The sequence below is a fragment of the Batrachochytrium dendrobatidis genome (assembly GCF_000203795.2).
Source record: "Batrachochytrium dendrobatidis JAM81 unplaced genomic scaffold BATDEscaffold_8, whole genome shotgun sequence".
Lineage (NCBI taxonomy): Eukaryota > Fungi > Chytridiomycota > Chytridiomycetes > Rhizophydiales > Batrachochytrium > Batrachochytrium dendrobatidis.
This window is the reverse complement of record NW_006281106.1, coordinates 86,573-107,084: the sequence shown is the minus strand read 5'-3', so window position 1 is coordinate 107,084 and position 20,512 is coordinate 86,573. Positions and strand designations below refer to the sequence as shown.

At 39.1% G+C, this 20,512-nt stretch overlaps 7 protein-coding genes across 7 annotated transcripts; 5 read left to right on the top strand and 2 right to left on the bottom strand.

Moving 5' to 3' along the window:
* Positions 1–787: 787 nt before the first annotated feature.
* Positions 788–2,483, top strand: BATDEDRAFT_89818 (uncharacterized protein; the record flags this gene model as incomplete). Its single annotated transcript, XM_006680070.1, has 2 exons — positions 788–1,608; positions 1,736–2,483. The coding sequence occupies 2 exons, from the start codon at positions 788–790 to the stop codon at positions 2,481–2,483; spliced, it is 1,569 nt and encodes a 522-aa protein (XP_006680133.1).
* Positions 2,484–4,157: 1,674 nt separating this feature from the next.
* Positions 4,158–5,557, top strand: BATDEDRAFT_37094 (uncharacterized protein). The gene has a single exon (XM_006679954.1). The coding sequence runs from the start codon at positions 4,303–4,305 to the stop codon at positions 5,392–5,394; it is 1,092 nt and encodes a 363-aa protein (XP_006680017.1). The 5' UTR covers positions 4,158–4,302; the 3' UTR covers positions 5,395–5,557.
* Positions 5,558–5,818: 261 nt separating this feature from the next.
* Positions 5,819–7,534, top strand: BATDEDRAFT_89480 (uncharacterized protein). Its single transcript, XM_006680069.1, has 3 exons — positions 5,819–5,984; positions 6,055–6,977; positions 7,045–7,534. Exons 1-3 carry the CDS (start codon positions 5,824–5,826, stop codon positions 7,464–7,466), a joined length of 1,506 nt encoding a protein of 501 aa, XP_006680132.1. The 5' UTR covers positions 5,819–5,823; the 3' UTR covers positions 7,467–7,534.
* A 451-nt stretch (positions 7,535–7,985) lies between these two features.
* BATDEDRAFT_25688 (uncharacterized protein) lies at positions 7,986–9,557 on the top strand (the record flags this gene model as incomplete). The annotated part of the gene is made up of 2 exons (XM_006679788.1): positions 7,986–8,091; positions 8,329–9,557. 2 exons carry the CDS (start codon positions 7,986–7,988, stop codon positions 9,555–9,557), a joined length of 1,335 nt encoding a protein of 444 aa, XP_006679851.1.
* A 4,958-nt stretch (positions 9,558–14,515) lies between these two features.
* BATDEDRAFT_89821 (uncharacterized protein) lies at positions 14,516–16,175 on the top strand (the record flags this gene model as incomplete). Its single annotated transcript, XM_006680068.1, has 4 exons — positions 14,516–14,701; positions 14,787–15,696; positions 15,766–15,955; positions 16,028–16,175. The coding sequence occupies 4 exons, from the start codon at positions 14,516–14,518 to the stop codon at positions 16,173–16,175; spliced, it is 1,434 nt and encodes a 477-aa protein (XP_006680131.1).
* A 597-nt stretch (positions 16,176–16,772) lies between these two features.
* BATDEDRAFT_25686 (uncharacterized protein) lies at positions 16,773–17,591 on the bottom strand (the record flags this gene model as incomplete). Its single annotated transcript, XM_006679787.1, has 1 exon — positions 16,773–17,591. The coding sequence occupies one exon, from the start codon at positions 17,589–17,591 to the stop codon at positions 16,773–16,775; it is 819 nt and encodes a 272-aa protein (XP_006679850.1).
* A 1,442-nt stretch (positions 17,592–19,033) lies between these two features.
* BATDEDRAFT_89848 (uncharacterized protein) lies at positions 19,034–19,591 on the bottom strand (the record flags this gene model as incomplete). The annotated part of the gene is made up of 1 exon (XM_006679975.1): positions 19,034–19,591. The coding sequence occupies one exon, from the start codon at positions 19,589–19,591 to the stop codon at positions 19,034–19,036; it is 558 nt and encodes a 185-aa protein (XP_006680038.1).
* Positions 19,592–20,512: the final 921 nt, after the last annotated feature.

Here is a 20,512-nt window from a genome sequence, read left to right as displayed (position 1 = left end):
AGTCTACAGGCTGTGTTGAATGTATAGTGAATATTGGAAATAGATAGGGCTAGTTTCAAGGTACAAAGTATAACCTGTGGAAGTTCACAAGATTTGGGCTAGAAAGTAAGGGTTGTGATCAAATAAGAGATTTGAGCTACAGATAGAAACAGGACATGTTTTAACATGGTCAATTTATATAATTGCGAGCATATCCTAATGTATAGCCTACTTGCATTCAAGCATGCTTAGTAGCCAGCTACGCAGCTTATCAATACCAAGGAGAACATGTGGCGCACGATAATCTACTTACTTTCAAACTACGCACTGATTGCATGTTGTACTTGGCTACTAATTATATGTGGTTTCATACATTATCTAGAGTCTAAGCTGCAATGAGAGTGGATATTGAGTTATGGTGGATTGGTTTGGATCGGTTTGGATTGGAGCAACTTTTAGCAAGTAGAGCGCGTTTTGCAGTAGAGCGACTTGATTCGGTACCAATAGAATGCTTGAGTTATTCCAGGATCAAAAACTAGATGTAGTTTATTTCTAAACAACTTGAACCCAGACACATGTCAAGACTTTTACTTGAATGGGTCGAGCACAAGTGCAAGATTGTGTTTCGCTGTGGCGTGAACCACGCACACTTTTGGACAATCAACTCCGCATTAGATTGTACGTAAACCTGCGGCAATAAAACTAGAGTGTGGCACGATTCTTGACATTGTTCTACTCAACTTGCTGTTATATCTTACAGCTATCAACCTTTAACCATCAAGACATTGCATTTTTGTCGTCTGCACAAATGCCGTATCGACAACAGCAATCTCAGTATGATGATGAGTATCAGCAGCAACGGGATCAATATGACTACAGCTACAATAAAAAGCATGGAAATGCACCAAACTATTCATCGGGACAGCAGCCCATGAACTCGCAGTATAACCAACCCTATGCCGGAGCACAGAATGAGCCTTCTCAGTATGCACGGCAAGCGGATTCATTGTATGGCGACCCGTTTGCCAGCCCTGCCATGTATTCTAATAATGGCGGTGGGTACACCAATCAATCGGCTCCCTATCCTTCATATCCAGAAGTAGACGATTCTCCAGCAGCATATAATGCACCACCCCAACAGTCGTTTGTTGCACCAGCCATGATGGCTCAGGCAGTAACCATGCAACGAGGCCAATATAATTCTGAGCAGCAACCATATCAATACATGAATGGAGGAGCTTCCAAGAATGACTATGGTTACAACAATCAAATGTACGACCCCTCGCAACTCTCACACCGCAACGGAAACAGTCCGTCCAAATCTTTTGGAAATCAATACAATGCAAAAGGATCGCCTGGCAACTCTCAAACCACTTTGCTTGCTGACAGCAATGAATACTATGACAATCCAAAATACGACAATGCAAAATACGACGATGCGTACAAGGAGTATCCACCTCAAGGCAGAGACGAGCCTGAACCAGAATTCAGCAACTCGTTTGATTTGTCTGAAAAAAAGAAGCGACATATGTTTTGTTTTCGTAGCAAGAAGTCTATGCAAATATGCTTGGCAGTCACTGCAGCTGTGTTGCTGCTTGTGGGAGTTTTGGGCTTTTTCTTTTTTCCCAGGTGAGTTTCATCTGGTTTTGGTAGCTGCAAGTGCCACTGTTTAAATTGAATCACGTGGTGTATATGACGTGTTGAACGCGCCATTGTATTGATTTCCTGCCAAGATTTGCTAACATTGTTTTTTTAGATTTCCTGCTCTTAAAGTATTAGACATGCAAGTGATACCCGAATCGAGCCACATTGGTCCGAGTGAAGATGGTCCTGGTGTTTCTGTCAATCTACAAATGCACATGAACGTGTCTGTTGTCAATCCCAATCGATATCATCTCAAAGTTGAAAGTGTCGATTTGACTGCTCTCTTGCAACCCAATATCACTCAACTCACTGGCGTTTCGCTTGGTTCTGGTGCACCTGCACTTGCTCCTAAATCTGGTCAAACGATCAAGATTGGCACTGGATCTCGCGCCACTCCATTGATTTTCCCTCCTAACCAAAACACTACGTTTTTGCTCAACTTTACTCTGTCTTATGCCACTGCTGCGTCTCTTGAGACAGATATTGGTCTTGGTGAAATTCTACAAGGATGTGGATTTTTACGAGCTAGACAACGACCCATTACGATCAATTATCAGGCAACCGCACACATTGCATTCCTCAAAGCTTTTGGCATCAAGCCAGTATTTTCCGACGACATTCGCATTAATTGTCCATCAACTATAGGACGAGCCTTGGCTAATTTCAATCTTACTACGTTTGGTTTAGACGTTGTTGTTCCACCACAATTTATGAACAATACTGCAGGAACTCCAAATCCTGCTGGTGTTGGACAACCCAGGCCTGCTACAGCTTCAGCTCCAGCAACTTCGGCAGCCCGAGTGAATACTGGTAATACAGCTCAAGGTGGTTCTAGATCATCTAGTATTAGACGTGTATAGTAATTGGGGCTAATGTAGTTTTTGCACTAGAACCAACTTTCTTTACACACGCTTGAATCTAATATTTATTACTTGAACATACTCGGTGGTAAACCGGTTGGGACTATTGTCTATTTAAATACCTTGACTAGCTAAATTTATGGCGACCATCACAAAACATTGTAATATATCACCATCTGTTTTGTGCCTACAATTTTAAAACATGGTTTTGGGTGTTGGGGTTTTTAGATCTGAACATGTCATGAAATGTATTGTATTTGTCTACTATTAGATTTTTGTATAAAGAGATTGATGACTATAAACTGGTTTAGCCGCTTGGAGTATAATGACGGATTCAATTATTTTTGATTCAGTATGTGGCTCTAAATAGACCAAGTATGATCTCAATTGTTACTTTATTTACAGCTGTATTCCCATATAATGGAACAATTGTATTTATCTTGCAATCACCGCCTCTTGAGAATAAACAATGGTCGCAGTGGCTTCTACAAATTGATGTCACCGCCACTTGAATTGGTATTGTTAATGAGCACGACATTCATTATCTGGTGCACGCAAACTATAGTTATAAACTGAGATTCACATCATTTATATATTATACGATCACCAAATTTGATCAAGTCCAACTATTTTGATGGTCCAACTCTGTTGTATCCTAAAATATGATACATTCACGTTCAAGAGAATAATGATTGCATGTTTCAGGAATATAGCAACTGGCTTCCATGCCAATCACCTGCTATTTACTTGTAATGGAAGAAAGGTTAAAGATTGAACAATTGAGGGATTTACTTGAACATTTGCTTGGTTTTTTTATACAAAATGTTCACAAGGACCAGTCAACTAGAGTTTAGATGACACAATGTTGACCAGTAAATTTAATAATGTCCATTATGCCATGCAATTGACTGTTTATTATGGATTTTCCCCCTTGGTGCTTTATTTTGCACGAATACGGCTGATGTGGGTCCAGTGCTTGTCATGACGCACTTGATTTCAGGTTGATGGAAAATTCGACAGTCTAAACAAGCAGTGCAGCGGCAATAATGTTATCTATACCATTGATTGTATTGAGATCTATAACTCGTACATATACTCACAAGAATATATTGATAGATGAATGGGTTAGACAAGACTAGACTAGTTTTACAAAACCCACCATTTTATTAACACTAATCTTGATTTCAATTCATTTTTGTATTCACTTGAATATGGAATATGTGCTAACATACGTCATACGGCTATTTCCCGGGAAAAAATCCAGTCGAGGTTTGTTTCAAGTCTTGGCGCATTGTCGTATGAAGGTCATTTGCTTTTGTTTCAGTTTCAGCGTTGCAATCGACACGCACTGAAATGAAGACTCGTTGAATACAGTGTTGGAATATAGACGAGTTTATACTTGCAAGACACTTGAATGAGATGATGGTAGTAGTAATATACACCAGTGTTCAAGTCGTGGTTACTTGGAGAGGAACTGAATAGCCAGTACAACTCAAATGGTTTGTTTGTGGCATTCCACATTGCAAAATTGGTGGCACAATCAATTTGCAATTGGAGGCAAATTTCATCAAGGTTTTGTTTACATAATTGAGACAAGGATGCGCAACAGCATTGTTGGATTTTCCCTATTAAAACAATCGATCGAGCTCCTTTTCACCACATTTTATCGTTTCTGTTTCTAGCCTGTATTCTTGACATCTATAGCAAGTGTAACATATTTAAGCTATTTTTACTAGCTTCTTCTTGTAATATCCAACCACTGAACATTCTACTTTACTGTCTATTTCCAATTTCCAATTTGTAGTTTATATTATCCTTTATGTATTTCATTTCAACTCTTTTCGTGACTTTCGTCACATCACAAACTCTTGCTGTTGCTGCACCAGCACCAGCTCTGGCTTCTACGATTCTTGTCAAGAGAACTCCACAGGATATTGCCGAGATCGAAACAGAACTCGAGGCTTTTGCCGAAAGTAATTTTTTCAAGCGATGGCCTCAACGAAGAACTCAAGGCACTCGACGTGCTGGTAATACCAATACGAGAAGAAAAGGTACTGCTCAACCTCAACCTCAACCCAAAAAGCGTGTTTCCACTGGCAATCAAAGAACTGGTGGCAATCAAAGAGCTGGCGGCAATAGGAGAGCTGGCGGAAATAGGAGAGTTGGTGGCAATCAAAAGACTGGAGGAAATCAGAAAACTGGTGGCAATCAAAATACTGGTGGCAATCAAAAAACTGGCGGAAACCAAAAAACCGGTGGCAATCAGAAAACTGGTGGAAATAAGAAAACCGGTGGAGCAGGCACGGAAGGAACACTTCCCACTGGTGTCCAAGCTTTCGAAAAAAGATCTGCTACCGCGTACTGTCGTCAATTTAATGTCGATGAAGCAGATGGTGTTCAACGCAAGGAAGGTGGTCAAACCTGCTCGTCTATGGAACAAGGACTCATTCCTGATGTTAAAAAAATGGTTTCCACTCTGATTACCAGCCCAAAGTTTGGTGCAAAATTGGACGCATCCAAGGACAACGAAGTTATCTTGGACAATATGAATCTATCGACTGGATTCTTTAGTGAGGCCAACTCGGAATACTATTTAGCGCCTCAGACACTTGATGCAAACGCTGGCATTATTGAAGGTCATCAGCATATTACTGTCCAGCTTCTCTTATCGCAAAATACTGCACCTGATCCTCAAAAGTTTGAATTTTTCAAAGGTATTAACGATGTCGCAACTGACGGCCAAAAACGTAAATTGAGCACCACGATCCCAGCAGGCCAGTTTAAACAAAATGGAATTTACCGTATTTGCTCTATTACAGGATCAGATACTCATCAGCCAGTTATTATGCCAGTGGCACAACGCGGGTCTCAAGATGATTGCATTCGTGTCGAGGTCATCAATGCTGGCTAAATTTTTCCACTTTGACATTCAAATGGAATGGGCGTCAATAACCTCGGCAATCCAGACTGCAAAATTTCAACTCTTGTTTAATACATCTTATTGTCTGGTCTTCATCCTGTATCATTTTGGGATGATGGCTTTAAATGAATTTGCAATCTTTTAATTTATTGTCAAGTGTGAATTTTCTTTACCAAACCAACAATCAATACAATGTGATAAATACAAGGCTGGCTGAGGCAAAGTTTTTTTCGCATAACAATGTTGGGCAGTGGCGAAGATTCTAGCTCAAATATTTGGCCAAGACGAGATTGGTTGGTTTACATGCAATCAAAACAAATCCGTCTCCACATCACGTGACACAACACGTGGCAATGAATATAAAAATTAAAGTTTGTTTCAAGCAAAAACTATATTTTTTGTCGATTCCATTTGTATTTGATGACCCAGCGCACTCCAACCACTTCTCTGCGAGTCAGAGCAAAGCTCCGACGTATTATCATTGCATTGATTTGTGCCATTGGTTTAGCCTGGATCCTGTTTTCTAGTCTTCAAACTATACCCCGACATTTTCTTGATCCAATTGCTGTCAATACTACCAGGTAGCTTTGCCGTTTGAATTTTCGATTTGCAAGCCATTTCCATTTGTATTTAACAAGGTATTTATTTTAGTCACTCCAATACTACGACTACAAACAATACCTTTAGCGCTACTATTGAAGTATATCAACAAGCTCCACTTCGTGTACTATCCGATGCTCAGATCCTTCAGCTTTTACGTATAGAATTGAATGAGCACCGTGCTGGCTCTTTGAAGGAGGATGACTTTGCTGGTGCTATTCGTCGTGTTAGTTTGCACAAAACTCTATACGAAGCCCATTCGAAAAATGTCACCGAGTTGACTGTTCCTATGGAGGATTTAGAGTCTCTCTTGTTCCCTTGGGTAAAAGCTGGGAACAAATTCAAATCCATTTCGCATCTCGCCAGTTCTTTTACAGGCCGTGGTATTGTCATGACTACTGGTCGATATCATTTTGAATATGCTCGTCATGCTATCACTGTCATTCGAAATCTTGGCTGCACTCTTCCTATTCAGCTATTTTACATTGGCGAGGATGACTTGCCAAAGGACAATCGTGATGCTTTGGAGTTGATCAGTGGTGTTACCACGCTTGATATCAAGCAGTATTTTGAGCCCAATGGCCCTGACCTTAGTGGCTGGGCTGTCAAACCATTCGCCATTCTCGCCTCTTCTTTTGAAGAAATTATATTTTTAGATGCCGATGCTCTCTTTTTCCAATCTCCAGATGTCATGTTTAACTGGAAGGCTTACAATGATACTGGTGCTGTGTTTTTTATGGATCGCACATTGTTTGCTGGCACGGATAGCCCAGGGCTAAAGTTTTTCCAGTCGATTGTTCCTGAGCCTTCCGAGTATGCCAAAACATCTGGCCGCTTGATACCCAAGTTAACGGTCCATGAGGGCGAGTCGGGTGTAATTGTCTGGAACAAGCGCACTAATCTGCATCCCCTTTTGCTTACCTGTGTCATGAATGGAAAACCCTATCGTGACATGGTGTATAAGGCTTATCATGGTAAGTATGCCTATTGTATACTGCTTGTGTTGAATTGGAATCTTATTTTTGAGTATTCTTGCTTTAGGCGATAAGGAGTCGTATTGGATTGCACACGAGGCACTCAAGATGCCTTACAGATGGGCTCCTGGTGCAGGAGGTACCGTTGGGTTTCTCAAAAACGCTACTGCTGAGCCTACAAAAGTTTGCGGTGGTCTATATCATCCAGATGAAAACTGGAAGCCGCTCTGGTTCAATGGCGGCATCTTGCGCAACAAACACAGCTCGGACGGCCAAGTGTCATTAAGCCTCACTCACTGGGCTACGGACCGTACTTTCAAATCACCTCAATGGGAATGGGAGACTCCTACCACTCCATTCTGTCTGCTGCCTAACGACTCTAAAACCGAGTTTGGAGAGCTCACCGCAGAGGAAAAGAAAATTGCTGCAATGATGGTTAGCTCATGGGATTTGTTAAAACTTCCTGTATCTAAACCGAGTGCTGGCTAAACTGTACTATTACTCTATTATTTTGGAAATAAAATCTTGTTGATATTTAAACCCATATCAAGGGCTACATTTTGCAGTTGTATTCACATGGAATAAAACATTGTGTAATAACTGAATGTTTAAATTAGCATCCACATCGCTTTGGTTTTCAACTTTCAAAATGAACATTGATTCACATGGAAACAACAACTGAACTCCTAAACCGTGCGATCATTGTTTTCTTGAGCTAGAGTAGATGTTGTTTTAGAATACTTCAAAGGAATTGGTGTTATTGACAACGCCAAAGCAATCGAGCTCGACATTTGAATTGCAATGCACGAGTTTGACGATCATGCAATGCACAACTATGCGAAAATGAAGACCAAGCAATTCAAACCCATAGTTTAATTTGCGCATCATGATGGGTAGTGTCTAGAAGAATCAAACATGCTTATTAAAAAGTAATCAGCTTCTAATAGAAGGGCAGTGTATGGTTGAATAATGGATTTCAAAGCAAAGTAGAAGCAGACTCCCTGCAAGATGAATGCACAACCTATTTTACATGAATATGGGTTGTGGAACGAGGACGCCGTGGCCCTGATATTTGGATTAAAAACGGCAATCAATAACGAAAAGAATGGATCAGGTATGTTTCAGTGACTAGGGCTAGTCACCCTAAAATGCAGGCTATTTCTAAGGATGGCCGTCATCATGCACCCTAGCACATTGTTTTAAAACCTGCCATTTCTACATTGAGGAGGAAACGGAAACACCAACTTTATATTTTATTTTGAAAATCATACTGTTTGAAATTGGCTCGAAATGAAACAGCTCGTAAGCATGGTTATCATATCGCTTTTGACGAGTCGATTGGCTATTGCAGGTCTGACAGATTCGGACAATGCACAACAGTCTAGCAGCATATCACCACATGAAACTACTGAACCCGAGTTGGAGCAATCTTTTCCTCGCTACAGGACTCACAGGTTATCATTTAAAGCTACTAAAACCGCATCGGGGCAATCTCAACAAGTGGCATCCGAATCAAATCTGCCTGACAGTTCACCACATGAAACTATTGTACCCGAATCGGAGCAATCTCAACAAGTGACATCCGAATCAACTCATCCTCCACAAGTGATGGTTGAATCAAATCGGGTTGGTGGTTCACCACATAAAACTGCTAAACCCGAATCGGATCAGTCTCAAGGGGAAAAAAAATACTCACACTCGGGGCTTCGCTCGCCATATCGACACTTTGATATTTCTTCATATGATTTATTAAAGCATATACCTAAAGACTCGAAACATTTCTACTCCAACTATGGCAAGGAAACTTTGGAATATGACAGACGTGATAGGAGGAGATTCCAAGCCTTGATGCACTCACTTTCATTTCCGCCCAATCTCATGTTACCAAGTGGTCGAACTACTGTACTAAAAGAGGTGCTATTTCCTGCATCACCAGATGTTATACCTTCAAGTATCTGGAATGTATATGTTTCCAGGTCTTCTAGAAAACATTTGGATACATTCAGGTCTATCCAGGATCTTTTACATGTTTGCAGTGTCGAGGCTCAGATTTATATAACGTCTGTATGGGTATTTGGCAACAGCATACAGGTATGGATTGAAGCGTTTCTTAAAAAGGTACGATCTTCAACCTCATCCTCCACTGAAAGATACGAAGCGATGAGAGCGAAACTCGATGCTTTTCTCTCCAAAATCTTTATCGGATCGTGGCAGATGGAAAACATGGCGCTCACCTCTGTGTCCATGCTAAAAAACCAAAAAGAAACCAAAATTGAAACCATTCAGGATGTTGGTGATTCTATTGAAAAGTTTTATCTTGACTTGTCAGAGGCCATAACAGATTTCAAGAGCGATATTCGAAAGCTTGGCTATAGTCATATATCCATGCCGAGTGCATCCAAACTTTTGGAATTGGTGAGACTGTTTCGAGATGATGCAAAGATTTTAATGGAATTGATTATCAAAGCGTTGAAGGATAACCCCGAAGGGGGACGATTAGGACAACTGTTTTCGTCGGCAAAAAAGACAATCGAAAAGGCAGTAGAACGCCTCGACCTTGAAATGGCCATAAACAAATAAGAGTTTGGATGGGCTTATTCTACAATAAAACAACTCAATTATACGTAAAATAGAGCATTTGTATCTGATTTTTTGTATTTTGGAATAGACAATGGCTGAATATTTGGTGTACTTTTCTACCAAACATTAGCTTTAATTGACATTTTCAGCTTCCCATGTTTGAAATTGCTCGACAAAGCCATTCTCTATTGAGCCCGAGTCATTCATGTAGGGCTCAATAATGAACAATATAGGGTTATGTAGTGTGATTTTGATTCACGCGACATTACCGTTTTGTTGGGCGGTTGGTAACCGTGTTTAATGAGCAATTGCTTTGTGGAATGGAATACTGCCTAAAATAAGGCGGCCGTTTGAGAATGATTCATGTCATTGCTTGGAAATTCCTCAAGTATTACGGCCTTGACAGCTCTTTTAATCAGTTTCCAAACACATTGACCTATGAAGCACACGACTAACCTATGGTTTTGATCTGTGTTTAAATCTCGCTTTTTTTTCTCTTATGGCATAGCTATAGATTGTACGATCGTCAGAGCCGTCCATTGCAGTTCAGATGTCAAGTTTGATTGCTTTGGTGCTGTCAATAAAAGTATGAACACATTCCTTGTTGCTAATCTGTCTACACCCACGAGAATTGGTTTGCTTTCACGACAATATATTGCAAGAAGTTGACAAAAAGTAGAGATTCATATGTAAAACAATATGTTTGAATGTTGAAACCAAAAACTGTTTTTAAACGACGATTCCAAAGAGTGCAATGGTTTCCAGTAAATTGGCACCAGTCAAAATGAGACTGACTGTTTATTATCTTTGATTAGAGTGTTGTTTTACAGTGAATACAGCTGTAATGACAAGTGCTTGAGCTTTAATATCCCTTTCAACATGTAAACATCACTTCAAATCTAGTGTATCATGACCAAATCTAACTATTATCTAGCAGTGTACTCAACACACTGAGGGTGTTGAGATCAGGGTTAGTGAACTATGCTGTAGGAGATGAATCGCAGCTTTTACTTTTTTTTTCTAGCGCAAAAGCGGTCTAGTGTTGATACACTGACCAACTCCAATCCTTTTATCCAGAAGCAGGGTCACTTGGTCCTTGACTTGCGGATGTTTTGTCCTATTCAATGGCTAAAGGATTTAATCATACATTACGGTGTAGCTAAACAAAGGTTGACTATGCCTCCCTTGTGTTTTTTCATTTTACCTCCCTTTATGGTTATGATAGTATTTAAACAAGGGCATTCATAGCAGTTCATTCACTAGATTACCATTAGTAGTCGTACTAAACAAGTGACGTATCACTATTCCTGCTAACAGCAACTGAAAAAATGAGGTTCGTATCGACTATCGTGTTGCCGCTGTTGTCGGCTGCAGTCATTGCTCATTCATCTATAAATGGACAGTCAGTTCAGCTTGAAAGGAGAGGACTGGATGATGAGCCCTGTAAACGACCTGGTGGTGGTAGTCTTTGTTATCCATCTGGTCAAGTTGAAGGTACTGGCGTAGATCCATCTGGCAATTCAGATAATCTTGGATCAGGAGACGGGCAACAACCCAGTACATCCAATCAGGAAGAACCAAATAATGATGACTCTGGTGATAAAAAGAAAAAAGGACCTGGGCAGAAGATTGGAGATCGGCTTAAAAAAGGTTTTAAAGGCCTCGGATCTAAGGCTGGAGAGCCAAAACCCGAAGACGAGGATACTCAGGAAGGACCAAAACCCGAAGATGAGGATATTCAGGAAGGACTAAAATCTAAAATTTCTGATGGATCTAAAAAAGTTGGAGATCGGCTTAGAGGGAGCTTTAGAAACCTCGGATCTAAGTTTGGAAAGCCAAAGCCCGAAGATGAGGATACTCAGGAAGGACCAAAACCCGAAGACGGTGAAACTCAGAAAGGACTAAAATCTAAAATTTCTGATGGATCTAAAAAAGTTGGAGATCGGCTTAGAGGGAGCTTTAGAAACCTCGGATCTAAGTTTGGAAAGCCAAAGCCCGAAGACGGTGATACTCAGGAAGGACCAAAACCCGAAGACGGTGAAACTCAAGAAGAGCCAAAACCCGAAGACGAGGATACTCAGGAAGGACCAAAACCCGAAGACGGTGAAACTCAGAAAGGACTAAAATCTAAAATTTCTGATGGATCTAAAAAAGTTGGAGATTGGTTTGATGAAAATTTTAAAGGCCTCGGATCTAAGTTTGGAAAGCCAAAACCCGAAGATGAGGATACTCAGGAAGGACCAAAACCCGAAGACGGTGAAACTCAGAAAGGACTAAAATCTAAAATTTCTGATGGATCTAAAAAAGTTGGAGATTGGTTTGATGAAAATTTTAAAGGCCTCGGATCTAAGTTTGGAAAGCCAAAACCCGAAGATGAGGATACTCAGGAAGGACCAAAACCCGAAGACGGTGAAACTCAGAAAGGACTAAAATCTAAAATTTCTGATGGATCTAAAAAAGTTGGAGATTGGTTTGATGAAAATTTTAAAGGCCTCGGATCTAAGTTTGGAAAGCCAAAACCCGAAGATGAGGATACTCAGGAAGAGCCAAAACCCGAAGACGAGGATACTCAGGAAGGACCAAAACCCGAAGACGGTGAAACTCAAGAAGAGCCAAAACCCGAAGACGAGGATACTCAGGAAGGACCAAAGTCTGAATCCAACGGCGACAGGAAAAATAAATCTAGAAAAAATTGGTTTAGTCGCACTAAAAAAGTAGGAAGTACCAAGACAGTTTCACCAAAATCTACGACTAGCTCTCAAACACCAATTAGTCGTATAACAATAGGACCATCTCGATTCCAGGTATAATACTTTTGAATAAACACTTGATATGCGTCCAATTTCTCGATTATTCTAGCTATTGGATTCAAATGTCAGCGCATATCCACGAATATTACTCAGTTATAATACTTGAAACTTTATCATGTTAAAATAAACTGGGATGAGATTTATGAAGTATGTTAATGAATCAATATATGCAACATTAGTATTGTGTTGAAGATAAAAGCGCAATGTCAACAGTGTAATATGGTATACTGTTGCAAATATCACAATGGTCCACATTCCATTAGTATGTGATCATGTTGAATCAATCAACCAGTATACGATCACTGAATACACCACACGTTGGTGTTTACCACTGTATATGTGTGATGTGTATTGGTTATAGCGCATGATAACGAGTTTATGCATACTGCTTACACCACACAAATCAAACCGACTCAGTGATATACGAATGTTGCGGTTTGACCAAATCACAATCACCCATATTGTCGACTGTCTAACTCGTTGATATTCAAATCATGCCATCACTAGTCACAATATAATGGTTGACTGACTTGTTTGATTGACCTGACATTGACACTTTGCAAACCTCGACTTGATTCATCAACTTGGATATTCATATAATATTGGGTCTGTATCATCACGTTGGACTCGTTATCAAACACCTTGATGTGTCCATGCAACCCAAACTCGATATACACACATTAGTTACTGTTTGGCATGACTGGGTCAATCATCAATACCAGACAATGCAACTGTATTAGTTGTATGATACGATCAATCATGGTTGGCTCATCACCATCAAATATCAAATGTTGATCACGTATACATTGATTTGTAATTGCATGGTCCGTTGACAATGCACACTATGATATGATTGACAAGTTGTTGATTTGCAGTAATCAGATGTGCATCACCTGTAACATTGGATGTAATTGACGAGTTGTAACCACCAGTCAACAGTCATCGATATGTTGGTGATTGTATTGACTACATGATTGGTATTGATTAGCTGTCATGATCGATTGGTGAGCAATACAATACACATTGATTATGACGTGTCGCAACTAGTTGATATATGCAGAGTCGACTGATGATCGAGTATATGTTGATGTGTAACTCTGTCACTGTTGGTTTGGATCGGTCATTGCTACTGCTTGTATATGCAGTGTATCCATGTGTAATGTGTTGTATATCGGTGTTGTGTATGTTGAACCTGTTGGACAATATATTGTCATGTCGCATCAAATTGCACCATATTTAGAATGCAATCATTGATTGGTTGATTTAATGATCGACTCGACTCACATTCAACTGTAATGTTACAAATCTGCATTGCTGATTGACACGCATGTATTGACATGTATCAAACTCGGACATGGAGTATATCAGTTGTATGTCGTGATTTGGTGCAGCATGCAACATGGTATATTGGTCAATGTCAATCAGTAATGCATTTGTATTGGTCATGACTTGTGTGCAATGATCTGGCAGTATTGTGATGTATGATACCATGATCAATGCAAAACACCATTTGATCAAACATGGCAATTGTGGTTGATTACAATCTAGAATTGTGTGTGAAATACACTCGCAATTGGCAGGATATTGGGTGACTTTGTGTACAATAACCATTATTGGTAGTCCAACCTGAATATACACCAACAATAACCAATCGTTGAATAGTTGTCAATATGTGAATAGACTGTATTTGAATCTGCATGATAGCAAGTCATTGAATAACCCGACTTGTATACAAATTGACCAACAAATCACAAATGGGATCGATTCAAACTGCACAAAACATGACCAATTGAGCAATCAGTCAAGTATTTGGTATACAGTGACGGCATATGCTGTAGTAATGGAATGTGGATATGGTGACAACTATTCATAATCAGGGTGACAATTTGAAACTACCTGGTTACTGGATGCATGACCGCAATTGGAGAGATCAACACAGCATACTACTAAAATTGATTATACACCAACAGCGATGCTTGTATACTGATTTGCTCCACATGGTGTTTCTGGTGTTTCTCACCCTATATGGTGTACTTGTGTTTTCTGTGATTATTCATTTGAAAAGTGCCGACTGTCACCCTTAAAACCTCGTAGCTATAAAACGCTCGTTTACCAAACTCGAAGCTTTCCGTTACACTACTCGATACAATGTTGATTACTCTAGAATGCATTCTACTTGCGTTGCAGGCGGTTGCTGCAGTTCAACTTGCATTAGAATCACCGATTGGAATTACCAGTCAATCAAACAATAGGCTATCAAAACGATCACCCGTTGAATTGAGTGGTGATATCAAGACATGTTACACAATGAAATTTAATATTGATGGAGTTGATGTATGTATCATGTCATTTATTGTAATGTGTGTGATATGTTCAAAGCGTGCATGTATTGGATCAATCTCACACTTGTTTAAAATAGTTGGATTTATATGTCGATTCAGCAATTTCTGATATGATGGTACCACTTTCTAGCCCAACCAAAAATGTAGGTCCGGCTCTGCAACACACTCCAAGTGAGAAGCCTGTTTCTATAAATTACAAAGGCAATGATTGTAAAGGAGTTAGTTCCGAAGCTGCTGTGACGATTCCGGATACTAGGATAACTGGCGTCAATTTACCAGTAATAGCAGTTGAAAAACAATCGGCAGATTTAATTGGCATCAATGAAAGGTTCAATGGAATATTCGGGTTTGGCCATTCCTTGTTATCAAATCATCATACATCAACCACTGCAATAGATGTTTTGTACAGCAAAAATGTCATTCCCAATAACGAGGTTGGCCTTCAACTATGTCCTTATGAGATGTCACAGGAAAGCTTCATCAATATAGGAAACACGGACATAACTCCAAAATGTGGAACGGATGGAAGGAGTGTTGCATGGGTAGAGTCACCATCAGACGATCACTTTGCCATCAACATCAAAGATATACTAGTCAATGACAAACCAGTGAATTTGCCTGCTGAATTTCAAAAAACAATAATGGAAAATGGTCATACTTTGTACTCGGTTGTGGAAACGTGTTCTGCATATATGCAATTTCCTAAAGTAGTCGTGGCAGCATTGGTTAGTGCTATTCTTGATAGTGGTGCGATCACTGCCAAGAATACTATGTTTAGGAGCAAGCTCGACAAGGATGAAATTCAAGGCATATTTTGGGGAAACTATCTAATGCCTGAATTGAATTTCAATATCAATTGGGACATGATGCCAACAATTTCAGTTGCAATGTTTGCTGAAAACCCCGTAACTGTTGATAATCGCAACTCTATTGTGATGATTGAACTGGGTCCCAAAGACTATATGCAAATAGTAGATTCTAAATATGGTAAATATTTGACAATTGTATGCAATGTGTTGTTTGATTAACCTGACTAATATGGATGTTGAATTATAGTTGTGTTTGCTATAAAAGTTGGCTCAAATGACAATGCAAATCTTGGTATACCATTTATGACCCGACTTGTATTGACATTTGATCGAAAACATAAACGCATTGGGCTTGGTCCTGGATGTGGATGCGAAACTATAACAGATGGATATCCTATTATTTCAACTCATTATCAAGTGCTCTGGCCATCATCACAGTAAGTTGTTTGATATTGATGTGTGGATGTGTCAATTGATATACTGATCATGAATTTGGTGTATGCTGTTAGATTGCCTAAACAACCAAGTACTTCAGGTTCAGATGGCACATTTATTCGCAGAAGGAAACCATCAACTACAACTGATCAAGTAGCTGTATCTGAAAAAACTCACCAAACTGTCAAGAGTCACAAACAGACTCTCAATAAACTCGACTGAATACAATTCATTATAGACAAACTGATACTATATGTATTTTTAATGTGGTGTGTCCATGTTTGATTGTGTGATATGTTCAAGCCGTGCATGTATTGGATCAGTTTAATATGGTATACTGCTGCAAATATCATGATTATCACATTTCATTAGTGTGTGATCATATTGCACCAATCGACCAGTATACGATCACTGCATACATCAACATGTGATATTTGACACACTACAAAGTTGACACTGCGACTGATGTGTGTGATCAGTCAGGCTATTGATGCAACCATTGACACCACAATCAACGAGTCAAATTGGTTAGATCTGATATCAACACACATGACTGTTGTTGGTATTGGTGTCTCATGTGTCAATACGACATGTCAAGCGAGCTGTATCGTATTGGAAATACAAGTATCAATGTACAATATGATATCATGCCAACCAAGACTATGTATAATATTCAATATCAAATGGTAATCGCATTTTATTGTATTCAAACAAAAATACAGCAAATACGGCTGGAACCAGTCCATATTAACAATCAAACCAATGGCTCGAGATCTCCACTTTGAAGTCAATTCAAGTGATTTAACCTTGTCCTTGAATTTAGAAAAGATTTTCTAAATACTCGACGATTTTCCCTATACTGGAAGTTGCTCGAACGGGCTCGGCTATAGGTATATGCGTTTCCTCAGATGGTGGGTGTTGAGTGTCAAAATTCTCCATTTCACCGTCATATGTCAGACTTTGACTAGCAGATTTACCCTCGAGTTCCAGTTGTGAGTTCAGCATAGTATCGTATAACATGTAGTCAAGGGTTATAATAAAGAGTCCAGATTCAAAGTATACATATAGTCTAATTGATAAAGAGTTTATAAATCTTCCAAAAAGGAATAATACAACTTTTCTTTCTTCCTGGGTTAGCTCCAACGATACTGCACTATATTTGGACTCGAGCACGTCCTTTTGTTTTTGAAGTTTAGCAAGTTCAGAAGATTGAGCTTCAAGTTCAGGTTTAAGGTTCTTGAGTTTATCTTTATGCTTTAGACCATGGTGTTTCTCTCGAGGTTTACGCATCGACTGCTGATATTTTTCATTTAGTCCAGCTACACGTTCTTTTTGATCAGTAATCGTATTCTTTACCGAGTCCAGTATTTCCTGTGTTTTTTGATGATCTTTTTTTTTCTTGGCGTAGTTTTTGATCAAACCTTGTTCAATTGCTGTAAACTCATCTAGGTTAACTGTAGTTACTCCATTAAAATTAAGAATTTCCATAGATATAGATTTGACATTTGTAGCCGCAGTGGAAAAAACTGTCAAAGAGTTGGGGTTGACACTTGTAGACACACCGGGAATAACTGGAGTAGCTATAGTGACTGAGCAAGTAAACAGGATTGATGGCAATACAGCGATTGGTAATTTCATTCTATTGGTTTAGTCAAGCAAGTTGTAAATGATCGCCATTCAGCAGGTAGGCTTTTAGATTGTATTTATATCCGCTAGAGCAGATAATATTAAAAGCACATCTCTCAAGTAGTCGCTCTAAGGGATTAGTGTTACTGTCAGGGTTAGTGTCGTGTTGATTTACTATCAATGTCAAAGTGACAAAAGGGAGAGTCCCTTTGTATGATGAGCCGCAATCTTGGTTACACAATTGCTTGATTGTGGATTCAAATGTCATATGGTTGATTGTGTAGTTTTTTACCCTTTTGAACCCTAAAAAGGGTTAGTGACCACAATATATCAAAACACAGGTCAAATAGGACTGTGGAATGGTCAATCCACTTGACAGGTATTATTGCTTGCTGTTCATTTCATGATCAATATTGATTGTGTAGTTCAGAGTTTATAATGTTTGCAAGTATTGTATACTATGATGATCATTTCAAAGTATCTCAACGACTAAGCAACCAAATTGTACAACTCATGCGATCACCAAGCCATCAAGTCAAAATGATGGCAAGTCATGATTGATATTGATCAAATGATTGTCATTCAACTCATCTAGTGTCAATATGCATATAGGCGATAAACGCATGTACAGAGTTGTTCAATCATGAGTATAGCTGAAACGTTGAGCCTATGGTTGAGACTATTGTTCACGAGTCTGATCAACAAGTGTCCACATTGGCGATTAACCTGTTTTTGAAAGCTTGTCATGATATTGACGATGGGAATGTATGTTTACAACAATACAATATTGGATCAGTCTGAACTGTGTCATGTCATGTCGATTGTATATTTGACATTGAACAATATCATAGTGTCGACTTGATTGGCAACTGAAATCATGCAATGGTTGGTGATTGTATCAATTGATATGTATTGTATAGGTTGTTGTCATGATCCAGTGCATGCAGTGGAGTGTGCTGAAATGCATTGATTATGGGATTGGATAATCAATTGGATACCACTGCTCACTTTGTTGGTGGCCAGTATCACATGTGTATGATATCAATATGTTGCACGACTGTAATCCAAACAGGTTGGAGCATGTCACGTAGCAATACAATCAACTTGGTGCACCACATGCCAACATGCCAGTATTGGAGACATGTAGTGTTACAGTGATGTATCAGCAACAATGTGATGGAATCGGATGGCAATATTAAAGCCATGTCCATAATACGTGATATACCGACAACTTGCAGCCATATTGATGTAAATGGACCACTAAATAACAGTGTCATTGATGTATATGGAACAAGCCATGCCAATGTATCAATCAACAACCAAATAACTGTTGATGTAATACCCAACACAGTACGCAATCAATAATATGATTGTTGACCCATTCACAATACTCGACAAATATCAACACATCAGAAAGCTTAAATTTATTCAAAATTAAATTCATTGACACATCATCAATTCGAATTCGGCTCTTTAAACTCCAAACCATACCTCTCCATAAACGCTTTCAATTGTTGTCTGATACCGGTTACTCTTGTAATTGCCGCTACATACTCTTGTTCCAATTGCTTTTCAACTTCTGGATTGTGCCTTGATCCAGATATATTTTCCCCTCTTGATAACGCCAATCGTTGTTTGAGTCCAGCAGTTTTATATTTAGAATATGCTTGTAATTTTTTCTTTTGTATTTCTTTAGACAATTTAAGTTTTTTCTTTATATCACTAAGAGCTCTCTGATCCTGTTCGCTTAATACAATCGCTTGATTCGACCCAGTATTTCCCGGCTCTTTGTCCATTGACTGTTTTTGGTCTTGACTGTAAGTACCTGGGTCAGATGTATCCATTTGTTCCTGGTATTCATTAAAAGTGTCTGAATCCATTGCCTGTTGTTGATCTTGACTGGAAGTACCTGGCTCAGATATATCCATTTGTTCCTGGTATTCATTAAAAGTGTCTGAATCCATTGCCTGTTGTTGATCTTGGTTGAAAGTACCTGGCTCAGATATATCCATTGGTTCTTGGTATTCATTGTAAGTGTATGCAACAGGCTCATTAGTTGTGCTGGACACTTGACTGGAAGTGCTTGATGCGTGAGGTAAACCATCTTTTTTAAACGGTATCAATATTGCATTAGCGGTTGCTGCCGCAGTCAGTAAAAATAGAATATCAACCAATTTCATCAAATCGATCAATGTGTTTAAACTATTAGTACAAAAGTAGAGTATTGAGATTGATGTGAATTATAAAACTGGACATATTTCATCATATTTATATTTCTGTATATTAAACCAACCCTAACCCTTTTAGTTTAACCAACAACACAGGGCTATTAGATTGCTTGTGGTGAGCTACTATCAAACTAGATAGTATGATGCTCCCTAGCCATAATATCATATTGATCAATTTGATGATCGTGTTGATTGGATGATGCTTTTACGACCCTTTGATCAGGTATATTGAAAAGCATCCTTCGAGTGTGTTGTTTAACCGCAAACGCTTTGTTTTACAACCGTATTATCATAAATGGACCACCAAATAACAATGTTTATGTATAATAAACAGTCAGTGTCATGGACTGGTTGATAATACAGTGGTATTGTTGGTGGTGATTGACATGCAAACAACAGTTGCATTACTGACATGTGTCATGATTGTTGTTGAACTAGATTGAAATCGTATCCGTGATTCAGAATACAACACATGTGTGTACAGAGTTGTATTGACAACATTGACAGTCAAACACAATACGTGAATGTGGGTTCAAACTTGTTGATCGTATAATGTATGATTACTAAGAGTGCACAAAGTGTAGATTCAACATTATAGTCTGATTGTGTGTCATATGATGATGGCTGTATATCAAACACACAATGCAGAATACAGTTACATGAATACGGTTGTAAAGCAAAGCGTTTGCGGTTAAACAACACTCC

Coding starts and splice junctions, on each gene's coding strand:
- BATDEDRAFT_89480 (XM_006680069.1), top strand. CDS start 5,824: ATGACCCAGCGCACTCCAACCACTTCTCTGCGAGTCAGAGCAAAGCTC. Junction 5,985..6,054: donor ATTGCTGTCAATACTACCAG/GTAGCTTTGCCG, acceptor TATTTATTTTAG/TCACTCCAATACTACGACTA. Junction 6,978..7,044: donor GGTGTATAAGGCTTATCATG/GTAAGTATGCCT, acceptor TTCTTGCTTTAG/GCGATAAGGAGTCGTATTGG.
- BATDEDRAFT_37094 (XM_006679954.1), top strand. CDS start 4,303: ATGTATTTCATTTCAACTCTTTTCGTGACTTTCGTCACATCACAAACT.